This window comes from Fukomys damarensis, unplaced genomic scaffold, assembly GCF_012274545.1.
Source record: "Fukomys damarensis isolate Sample0158 unplaced genomic scaffold, DMR_v1.0_HiC HiC_scaffold_16, whole genome shotgun sequence".
NCBI lineage: Eukaryota > Metazoa > Chordata > Mammalia > Rodentia > Bathyergidae > Fukomys > Fukomys damarensis.
Genome location: NW_022900928.1, coordinates 83,496,101 through 83,507,872, shown reverse-complemented (window position 1 = coordinate 83,507,872; position 11,772 = coordinate 83,496,101). Strand labels below are relative to the sequence as shown.

Sequence of the window (11,772 nt, the reverse complement as noted above, 5' to 3'; positions counted from 1 at the left end):
ATGGCCCTTGACCACTACCAGGAAGCACACCAGACCCTTAGCAAAGGAGCTATTCAGAGACTAATTTTTTAGGTTATTTTATAGCCCGAACTCCATTTATTCAGCAAATATAACGGGACAGAAAGAGAAAGCAGAAATAGCTTTTTGCAAATCTGCAAGGATGTGGCGCATTTGGTGAGCTCTGAGCTGCTCTGTTTGGTGATGAAAGAGTGCCAAGTAGGTAGGACTTAGCTAGCTTTGCTTGCAGTGGAAGATGGAGTGGTTTGGACTGGAATGAAGAAAAATAGACATATTCATAGTTATGAGGTAGTCTGACAGTAGCTTGTGATTGCAGGTAAAGGAGAGGGGTTGTCATTCCTATAGTGTGTGACCTCTTCTAATACTGTGGCTAGTGCATTTCTCATCCACTGTCACAGTGAACAGATTATGAAGCCTTCCAGTAACAGCTGTTTGGGGCCTAGGGGCTAAGAGATGGGCTTTGGCATCAGACTGCCTACCTGCCTCACAAGTGAATCATCCTTTCTGGCTGAGGTCTCACAGGAAAGACCTAACACAAGACACTACGGGAATGAGGTACATTACCAAATGGCTAGCACTTAAATTTGGTAACTAAGTGCTTGAGACAGTCACTAAATAAATCACAGTTGTTATCAAAGTTACCTTTTCTGCCTTCCTTTTATAAAAGTGCTGATGAATGGAAGTGAAGATAGGAACAGTGCACAAGCAAATATGGTTTATTGGCTCAGATAACACTAAGACAAGGGGCGGAGTTTGTGGACTTGGGTCTTTCTGCATTGTCAGCTGGCTCAGAACAGCATGCAATTTAAAACAGTGCGACCAAAATAAATTTCCCTTCTGCAGGAAGACGTGGGGTCAGAAGCTCAGAGCACTCTTGGCACAGGCCCTGAGGCCCCATTGTGAGAATGCAGAGGAGACTTGAGGACCTCCTCAGCCCAGGTCTTGCTGAAGACTGGCTTTATTTTATTTTTTGTTCAAGGGATTGAACTCGGGACCTTGTGCTTGCGAAGGCAAGAAACATTGAAACTAAACACTCAGAAACACTGAGCTAAATCCCCGGCCCTATGGCTTTGTGTTTTTAAACTGTAAGAATAAAACTGAGCCAAAGGATATTTGTCTGCTTTCTTTCTTTTATGCCTTGTATACTCTTTCAACTACTTTCCAAATACTTTCTTATCTTTCCTGGCGTTTTTCATCAAGACAGCACGTGTGCGCAGAATTCCTAGGGGCAAAGCCCTATTTAAATGTAAAGCTCTTCTCTACCTCTTTCCCGGGCACCGTACCCAGGAAATAATGAGGCTGGGATACAGTCCCCCTGAAAGGCCGACAGGCGGGGAACCAGGGGCCGACCACTCGGCCTTCTGCCGCTCCTGCCTCCGTGTGGGAGTAGTGGTTCCTCAGGCGAACTGGGAATGGCCTCCGGATCTGGAAACGAGTAGGAGATCCTTCTTGGCTCCTGCCTCGCTGATAGTAATATTCGGAGATGCGCAAGCGTACTGGGAGCGACTCGTGGGTCCTCTCCAGTTTAGGCCGGTTGCTACATAAGAGTCGAGGATGCGCGTGTGCACCAGGAGCCGCTGCGGGAGGCAGTTGAGCTGTGACCGCTCGGTGCTCTGTTGCTCTTGCCTGCCAAATTGCTAGGAGTCTGGGTGATGCGCAGACGCAGAGGGAGGCCGCGGAGCCGACTGGGCCGCAGTCGCTCGGCATTCTGTTGCCCACGCCTGCCGGTTGCTAGGAGTTGTTGACGCTGCAGGCAAGCAGAGGCCTTACAGCAGGCCTCTGCTGGCCAGGGGAGCGGGGGCTGGCGGGCTCGTCTCTTTCTAGGTGATTAGTGCCTGGCCGGAGCCGAACCCGTCAGGAGCAATGGAGCCTGGGAAGGTCGGTGTGTGGCGGAGTCTTGGGAAAGAGCATGCTGTGCGTACTTCTCCGCGTGATGCAGCCTGTCCCCGGCTCTGGACCAGCTGAGCTTCTCAGACTCCTGCGAGGGATTCGAGGAAAGCAGGCCTGGGCCGCGGACAGGGGCTTTGGTGGGAGCGATGAGCCGCCCCAGTCTCTTTCTTGGAACAGTGTTTCCGCCTTGGCTGGGGTTGGAGATTTCAGGCAGCAGGAATTGCGGGATGTGTCCAAGAGCTGGTCCCGAGGGTCGTGTCTGGGGGGCGGGCTGTGAGAGGCGGGCTGAAGTGAGGGAGCGCTTAGGACCCAGCGAGTCTGAGGGGAGCACTAGAAGTGCGTTTAGGTTAAGTGCTTGTAGCACAGTCTAGGGGCATGTTTTAGGGGCGGGCCCAGGGCGAGTGCAGCTGATGTGAGGGGCGGGGTTGGGGCGTGTCCCAGGTGGATGTGAGGGGTGTGGCATAGGAGCGTCTTTGATGGGGAATCAGTGCTAGGAAAGTTCTTGGCCAAGGGGTTGTATGAGCAGCGGTGCCTTGGGGCGGGTCTGTGGGCGTGTCCGATGGTTGGGGTCCAGGAGTGGGCTGAGGGGCATGTTCCAGAGGCCAGGTGTGTGGGGCGGGGCGTAAGCCCTGGGTGTGCAGTGGGGTCTCCACTTAGCCCCACCTATCTTCTGTGCCCTTTCAGAAGCAGGAAGGGAAACCAAGGCAGGGTTGAGCACCTTGGCGGGGGGGGGGGGGGAAGGCCCAGGACGCCTGCGTTTCAGGCTCTCTCATGGTGTAACTCTAAAAGTCAAAACAACATTTGGTACAGCGTTTGAAAGCTTCCTTTTCCATTGCATAAGGTGAAGAAGTCTTTACTATTGTTTTTGTTTTGCAGTATTGAAGATAGAACCCAGGGGCTCTCACCTCCTGAGCTGAGCTGAGCTATAGCACTGGCTCTGGTTCCCCCCTGACCCTTTGTACTTTGAGGCAGGTCCTCGCTAAGTTGTCCAGGCAGTGTGATCCTCCTGCTTCAGCCTGCCTCTGTGCTGGGAATACAGGTGTGCACCACCACTCCTGGCTTTGCGACTCTTGTGTTTAGTTTCCCAGTACCTCTGTTACTCTAGTGTATGCTGACACCTTTCTTCACACGCCGAATTCAACCGGGATGCATTCTGGAGCTACAGTGGAGCCCCGCTATGTCCTTTGCTGGGTCCTTTTAGAGGCTTAGTATCTGCCTGGGCCAGTTTGGTAGTGCCAGGCCTGAGCATGCTGCTCAGCACCAGGAATGTGGCTGGTGACTTTGGAACCGATTGTAAATTTGATTCCATCTTAAATGTAAATGGTGAGGCGCTACAGTTTAGGGGGCTAAGATGGCAGTCTGTATGCTTGAGTTTGAATTCTGATTTCCTGTGCAGCTGTGGGAAAGTTACTCAACATGCTTTCTTTCCTATTCGGTAAAATGTGCAACCCAGAGTGTTGATGAGGGCGCTAAGTGAGATGCAATTTAGAAGTGCTTAGGACTGTGCCTACTGTTTTTATTAACACTCAGCAAGTGTTAACTAGTGTTATTTTTATCCACTAAAAGATGAGGAACTTAGTTTGCATACATTTCTTCCTCCTTTCCGTTTTCTTTTTTTCTTTCTTTCTGTGTGCCACTGAGAATTGGACCAAGGCCTATTATCCTACTGAGCTACACTCCCAGCCTTTCAAAAATTTTGAAATTTGAGACAGGGACTTATTAAGTTAATCAGGCTGGTTTCAAACTTGTAATCTCCCAGCTTCAGCCTCATAAGTAGCTCACCACTATTCCTGACCCTCTTGCCTTATTTTTTTTTCTCTTGTTCACCTAATTTGTGTTATATCACCCTTAGTATCTTACAGCTTTTTTCTAAGATTAGGAAGTTGCTATCATAAATTATCCCTATTTTCTTTAATTGACTTCTATCAACTTTGTACCATTCCCTGTACATTTCCATGAGTTATTCTGTACCTTAAGTTTGCTGTGATTTGTTTATAGGGCCACATATCATTATTATGTCAGTAGAATTCACTGCAGATCCAACCTGTGACTGGACCTGTAGAGAAAACACAGTCCCAGATCCCTAAACTCCTTTTCAAATAAAAATGTTCCTGGAGAGTTAGTTAGACAATCTTTTCCTATATGTACCACAAAGTAGTTTTAGGCATCAGCACACTTCAACATAGCATCTGCACACATCCCACTCCCATCTATAAAAGCAGGCTGCTCATTATGACAGCTTTCCCTAATTTTCTGTATTCAGGAAGATGTTTAGTGACTTACTTATGATAAGTTTATATTTTTCATTTGTACTACTGCTTTTCATTTGAACAAACTTATTAAGCCCCCTCTGTCATTACCTTGAAGGCAGTATTTCTTAAAGGAAAACTAACAGGGATAATGTTACAGTGAACCCTTGACTTACAAATTCGATTGGTTCCTGAGGGAAAGTTGGTTGTAAGTCAGTACAGCTGAGATCTGGATGTTTACCTGGGTACACACTATAGATAATAAGAGGCAGATGAATCTTCCATTAACCTAATTAACCCAAGTTGTTCATATGTTGGGTTGTTGTCCATTGTATTTTGTTTTCTACAAGAAGCTGTCCTTGATTGATTTGCTCAGCTGAGATTACTGTCATCATTAAGCTGAGGCTCACACAGGGCAGGAACCTGTATCCAGGGTGCTGAAAAGTTTCTTCTGTATGCAGTCATACCTGTGATTTCGCAGGCAAAGGGAGACACATGCCACTGGGAGGTGACAGGGAGATGACTGGTGGAGAAGGGGTGAACTTAATCTGTGTCACTAATTATACTTCAGGGTTCTGCAATCACAGTGTCATCTGCACTTGATCTTAGCCAAAAGGCTGAAAAGTGATTGATCACAATGTCATCTGAGTGCTTAACTGGCCATGGCTTCCATTCTACTATCACCTCCCCCACCTGTGGGGCTTGTGCTTCTGTGTCCTCGTGGCCCAGCAGCTGCTTCTCTTTGGGTGAGGGGTATCGCATGTGCCCCAGAGGGAGGTAATTGTCACCCTACTCTCATCATTAGGGTTGAATCACTGAATCTGACCTCATCTATGGGAAGGGGAATTGGGCTGGATCTACAAAGGTGGGGGGTTGTTGGAGAACTAGCAGACTGCTGTCAGGCTACTGTTCTGAGTGTAGCATTTCCCCTTCCATTCTTAGAGCAGCTTGGGTGGCTCATGAGCTAACTTCCTAGGTACTTCTTCACAGGGACCCATAGTTCATATCTTTTCATGGCTGACCTCAGTAAAGTGCTATTATGTGCTGAACAGACCCATCCTGAAGGTAGGGAACTCACTAGAGAGATGTGGTCTGTGTTTCATGGGTATCTAGAGAGGTGAATAGACCAGCTATGGAAGACAGCTCAAAAGATGTGTTCCTGTCTCAGAAAGATGCAGAGACATGACCATATTGGAGGAAAGGTAAAGAGAAAGCTTGAAAGACAGCTTGTCCTACCAGACCTGTGGTCCCAGCAAACATAAGGGTGAAGTGCAGGTTTCTGCAGGCAGCAGAGTAGCTTCTTTCTGTGCAGAGCTTGTGTGTGCGGAGCCTGTGTATTTTTGCTGAGTGAATGTGGGTGTTCATGTAGGATGGGGACACTGTTGAGCTTGTGGGCCCCCATGTGCCTCCAGGCAGACAGACAAGGTTGCTGGACCACTCAGTGGGGATCGGCAGGCTTCTTTTTCACATTGACCGTCATTTGTTCATTCAGTCCACAGGAACTTTTTCAGTTGCTATCATGTGCCTAGCAATGTGTGGTTCTCTGGAGGTGAAGCTGTTTAGCTTCTCTGTGCCTCAGTGTCCTTGTGGCAAATGGAGCCCATGACCTTCTGAACAAGGGCCATGAGATTCACAGGGTATATCTGACTCAGTATAGTGTCTGGCATTTCTGTCTGTCTGTCCATACTTCCACATGAATAGTCACCCCAAATTCTGTTGTGCAAATCATCAGCAGCCCATGTAGTTTGCTTGTGTGTCTGTGAGTCAGGACTTGTAGAAGGTATGGTAGGGACGTCGTGGTTCTGCTTTCTGACTTCTGGGGTCGGAGCTGCAGGACATGGGTCTGGGGGAGTTGTGCCAACTCACAGGCGAATGTATCATGTGGACTCCTGAGCTCTCTCACTTCTGGCCTCTGGGACTGACTGTGGGTTCTAAGGGTGCTTTGCAGAGACATTACACCTCACTTCCACCCAATGGCTGCTCCTTCCCTCAGCTGAGTCCTGAGCAGCAGCCTGAGTCCCTCTGCCCTGATGGCCCCACTGCAGCAGAAACACAGACCTCACAGCAGAAGGGAAAGAGAGATAACTGTGGCCTTTGAGGGAAATAGTCTGACACAATGTATGTTTCTTCATTGTGGTTTTTATTGGTAGGCATTTGCAGTACAGAATGGTCACTTTCCTTGTGGAGTGTCCTACTGTACAAAACACATCTTAATTCTTTTTACATCCCCTTCCTCTCCCTTCCCTTTCCTTCCCTCCATCTTTTAGTCCCCTTCTCTATTTCCTATTATCTATTTTTTATTTTGCTCTTTATTTATATTTTGGGTTTCTCCTATAAGAGAAACCATGGGATATTGAGCTTGTGTGTCTGATTTATTTTACTTAACATTATGGTCTCAGGGTGACACAATGTATTTTAAAACCATAAAATATTTATTCTTGACCTCTTTGGCCATCACTGTAACTTTTCCCCTTTATTTTGTAACACTTAATGATTTTGAAGTAGCCAAAGGTGACATTCTATAATAGTTATGAGTGATTTTATGCTAATTAAGTAATTTTTCTTTTTTCCAGTATTTCTTTTTTCTTTCTTTCCTTTTTTTGGTACCAGGGATCAAACTTGGGTCCTTGTGCTTGCAAGGCAGGCGGTGGAACCGCTGAGCTAAATCCTCAGCCCTCTTTTTTCCAGTATTAAGTATTGAACCCAAGGCCTTTGCACTCAGCTATCTCCCCACCCCTTTTTTAATTTTTAATTTTGAGACAGGGTACCCCTAAGTTGCTAAATTGCCCAGGCTGGGCTCAAATTTGTAGTCTTGCCTGAGCCTCCCTGAATGCTGAGATTATAAGAATGCATTATCACAATCAGTTTAATTTTTTAAAAATCTGTATTTTACCACCTTTTATTTCAGTAGGTATTGCTTCTCTGCCTTTTGGCTGAGATGAAGTGTATTTCAGTAGTAAAAAGTACTTTCTTGCATATCTATATTTAGTTACTATAAGTTTAGTGTAATGAAAAGCAGCTCATGAGAGCAGACAAAATTAGTTATTAGTTATTTTACACTTTAAAAATTCTGATTTTATACTTTCTTTTTAGAGACGAACCAAAGATGATACTTGGAAAGCAGACGATCTCAGGAGACAACTTTGGGTAGTGTATCTTAGAGTTCACTTGGGGTCCAGATGGAAGCTTCTTGCCTGGCTCTTCTTGAATATGGCATGTTTAGGGTGCATGTGAACAAAGATGGAGCCAAGTGGACAATGGTGCAGCTGTAAAGGAATGAGGCGAAGGCACTCTTGTTACAGTGCCTGCAGCACAGAGTTCCTTGCTCCTGCAGGCAGCAGGGCAGGGTGAGGCAGGGTTGAGGCAAAAAGCTGTGGTCCACAAATGTGGAGGAAGGGCCCTAATTTTAATGGCACCTGCTGAGTCTTGTCTCAGTAGCGTTAGGACAGCTTCATTATCTCCTGTTCTTTCTAATCCTGTCCTGTTTTGGATTTGAGTGGCCAATACATGCAAAATCCTCTAGCACGGAGCTCCATTCAATAGTTACAGAAATGCTAAGCATCACTCTATTTACTTTAGGGTTCTAAGAGTATTCATTTAGGTCCCTTCCCATCTTGTTGGATTTAAAAGCAGTTGAATCAAATCAACTGGGTATAGCTGGGCAGGACAGTGCTTGCCCAGCATGTGCCAGGCCCTGGGTCCCATTTCCAGCACTGACAGAAGGAAAGGTCTTCAATAGAAATGTGTTCTCATGGTCACAGAGGCCCCTTCTTGTGTCATCTTAGGCTGTGCAGTCTGGTGGTGCTAAGGAAGAGAAGAAGCACAGAGAAAAGCAGCTGCGCAAGGAGTCAGAAGCGGACATTACTGACCACAAGGAGCACAGGGATCCTGACCGAGATATACAGAGGCACAGGGACAGGGCCCCTGACAGAGAGGCCCGCAGCTCCAAGGAGAACCCCCGCAGGGAGGGGGACCGGGAAAGATATGGGGAGAGGAGGAAGGACTCAAGAGATTGGGAGAAAGAGAGGCCACGAGAGAAACATCGAGAACAAGATGCAGAGAAGTCTCGTAGCAAAGCCAAGGACAGAGAAAAGGAAAAGGAGAGGAGGCTGAGGCGAGAGGAGCTCCGGCAAGCTACCGCCCACCGTGACCTCCTGGAGTGGGAGGCATGGCCTGACAGAGGGGAGAAGAAGGTGCGCTCAGGTGCGTCCTTGGTCCCATGGCCAGCGGGCTGTTTCCTCCCAAGGTGTCACCTAGCTGCCTGTTACAGTGTTTTGTGAGCTGCGTGTCCTATAGATATTCTTACTTTTTGTGGCATTTTCCTCTTTAGATATGTTCTATTCATCATTTTGTTTTCTCTCATAGTTTTTATAAATGTTTTAGCTATTCTTTAGGTGTGTTACTCTGTTTTTTTAAAATTGAGTTTATTGGTACATTTTAGGTATACAGTACAGTTACATTTATTATTGGGATCTTGTACCTTTGCATGACAGGTCTTGGTTCTCATTTTTTTCCCCTTGTCCCTGCCCTCCCTTCACCCCCTCCCCCCTCCCCTATTTACGAAGACTTTGTCTCTGGTTTTTTAATACTTAGTGAAGGAACAAACTTCTCATTATTTGTTGGCATTTTACTATCGAAATATACAAGAGGTGATCAAAACATACTGATTGTTTACATAAAAAAACTACGGTAAAAGTCACATTGCCACGAATCCTCCTTGAAATACTCCCCCCCCGCAGTTTTGAACATATTTACCCCATCATTCTTGCCACTTTCGAAGCAGCTCTGGAAGTCCTCTTTCCTGAGTGTCTTTATGAAGTACGATAAAAAATACAGTGAATGCTGCTGCTGAGCACCATGCAACAGAAAGGCAGGCTGGTAAAAAGGTGACAGTATTTCCTCGTCTGCCTTATTCACCAGATCTGGCACCATGTGACTTCTGGCTCCTCTAACATCAAAATGACCAAATGGAAACATTTTGAATGAATTCAGGACATTGAGACAGCCAGGACAGTGCAACTAAAGACCCCCAGGAAATAAGACTTCTAGAACTTCTTCAGAAAGTGGCAAAACTGATGGGATAAGGGCTGGGGATATAGCTCAGTGGTAGAACACTTGCTTAGCTGCATGAGGCCCTGGGTCCAGTCCCCAGAATCTAAACAAAAACAAAACAAAACAAAAAGAATGATGAGATAAGTGTGTTCCAAGTGTGGCAAGGGGGATTTTTTTTTTTTTTTTTTTGAGACAGAGTCTCACTATGTAGCTCAGGCTGTCTTTGAATTTACTACGTAGACCTGACTGGACTCTAATGTGCAGCATTCCTCCTGCCTCTTGACTTCTGGGATTACAGGAATGTGCCACCATGAATATTGCGCCACCAGGGGGAATATTGTGAAGGGTATTGATTGATACAATGTATCTTTTGCTATAATACATTTTTGAAAAATTTAAACATTCACCCTAGTTTTTGATGATGCCACATATTTTAATTTATTATCTCAATACCTTTTCATTTTGTTTTGGTTTGTGTTGTTTTTTTTTGTGGGGGGGGTACTGGGGATCAAACTTAGGACCTTGCATCTGCAGGGCAGGTGGCAGAACCACTGAGCTAAATCCCCAGCCCCCACTTTTTTTTTGCACAGGGGTACTGGGGATTGAACTCAGGTCCTTGCTCTTGCAAGGCAGGCAGAGGAACCACTGAGTGGAATCACCGGCCCTGGATTGGTTTTTTGAGACAGGGCCTCACTACATAGTCCAGGCTGTCCTTGAACTCACTATTTAGCCCAGGCTGGCCTCAGATTCATTTCAATCCTCCTACCTCAGTCTTCCAAGTGCTGGGATTACAGATGTCAGCCAACACACCCAGCCAGGCTCATGGTTTTAAACACCACTTATCTATTCCTGATTCTGAGGTTTTGGTCCCTAATTGGGCCCCTCTCTGGATCCTAGCTGAGTGTCTGCCTGTGCTTTGAGGTCTAATGGAGATTGCAAAATTAATAGGTCCCAAGCTGACCTGGGGGCCTCATCTGTCAAGGTGATAGCAGCAGTGTCCTTCCATTCCTCAAGCCCTCTTGCTTTCTCGTCCTGATTCCTGGAAGGTCCCATGTGTTTTGTGTTCAGGATGCACCCAGAGCCTGACACTGCCTTTTGTCCCACCTCCTAGAAAGCAGTTGGTGCTCAGTGACTTTTTGAAAGAATGAGCTCTATCTTCATGATCTCTGGTAGTTTGATTTTGCCCCCTCCATCTTTGAAAGTGATTTTTTTTTCTTTTTAAGAGTAATATGCTTTAAACATTAATTTTTTTTTTCGGCACCAGGGATCAAACTCAGGACCCTGAGTTGCAAGGCAGGTGTGGTGCCACTGAGCTAAATCCCTGGCCCTTAAATTTTATTTATTTATTTATTTTTTGTTTTGTTTTTTGAGACAGGGTCTCACTGTGTAGTTGAGACTGACCTGGAACTCACTATGTAGTCCAGGCTGGTCTCGATCTCACAGTGATCCTCCTGCCTCAGCCTCCCGAGTGCTGGGATTACAGGCATGCCCCACCATGCCTGGCTCCTGGCCCTTAAATTTTTTATTATAATGTATTACCTGTACATATTAATAGGGTTTGGCATGATATCTCAACACATGTGTACAGCATGCTGAATTGTCAATTTCCTTTATTGTAAGCCTGATGATTTTTTTGTTTGAAGATTCAGAAGCAACCCCCCCCCAGTTCCTTGTTGGATGTTTCCTTGGACACCTCAGTAAAGGGGTGACTCTCTTGCGTACCTCTGCACACCACTGCTTATGCCTCAGACTCATGCTGGGTGGGCCATGTTGGCCTCTTTAGCATCAAGAGCCTCCTGTCTCTGTGTCCTTTGGTAGTGGGGTGCCCAGAGGGTGAGGAGCTGTGGGTTTGCTCCACACATTGCCAGGATTTCTTTGGGGTTCTCTGTTGTTTGGGATATTTCCCTGAGCAGCTCTTGCCCTGGTACCCAGAAACCCTGAAGGTGTTGTGAGAGGCTGATGTCCCCTAGAATTTCAGAGTTGTCCAGACATTTGCCAGATACCTCAGCAAACTAAGAAGGGAAATAATTGTATCTGTTCCTTAAATTGCCATTTTGATTTCCACTTTAACATCTTAAGTTTAGAATCTAGAACTCAGTCACTCTTCAGTTTGGAGAAGGCATTTCAGTTGAATATTTTTAGATACCTGTTAATATTGTGACATGTGACTAGATCTGTAGCAAGGTGGTAGAAGAGCATTTGGATATGCTAAAATTTGGGAATATTAAATCTATGTTGCATTTTTGTAGTAAGTAAAGTAAGAATTGAAGAGAAAGAAAGGAGAGATGAAGACCCTGAAAGAGGAGATGAAGACAGAGAAAGAAGATACCGCGAGAGAAAGGTAACTAGGCCAGGCAGGAGGAGACTGCGAAGGCCAGGCTATGGGGCAGGCATTCTGTGCTGACTCCAGCAGCAGCCCAGGTGGTTGTAGAAAATTTACAGATACAGGAAAATAGCAAGAAAACAAATACTGCCTATTCTCCACCCAGAGATTATTATTGATCGTGTTTAGATATGTATCTGAACGTGATATATATGTGTGTGTGTGTGTGTGTGTGTATAT

General features: G+C 46.0%; 1 protein-coding gene across 2 annotated transcripts in view; it reads left to right on the top strand.

The window, feature by feature from the left end:
- Nucleotides 1-1,718: 1,718 nt before the first annotated feature.
- Wdr60 (WD repeat domain 60) overlaps nucleotides 1,719-11,772 on the top strand; it is a 65,959-nt gene continuing 55,905 nt past the window's right edge. Inside the window, exons 1-4 of one of the 2 annotated variants that reach the window (XM_010641712.2) lie at nucleotides 1,719-1,896; nucleotides 7,251-7,304; nucleotides 7,943-8,360; nucleotides 11,459-11,550. In XM_010641712.2, the coding sequence (XP_010640014.1) occupies nucleotides 1,882-1,896; nucleotides 7,251-7,304; nucleotides 7,943-8,360; nucleotides 11,459-11,550 (579 nt within the window). In that variant the 5' untranslated portion in view covers nucleotides 1,719-1,881. The remainder of the gene's footprint in view (nucleotides 1,897-7,250; nucleotides 7,305-7,942; nucleotides 8,361-11,458; nucleotides 11,551-11,772) is intronic. The other variant, XM_010641722.2, reaches the window with a different exon arrangement.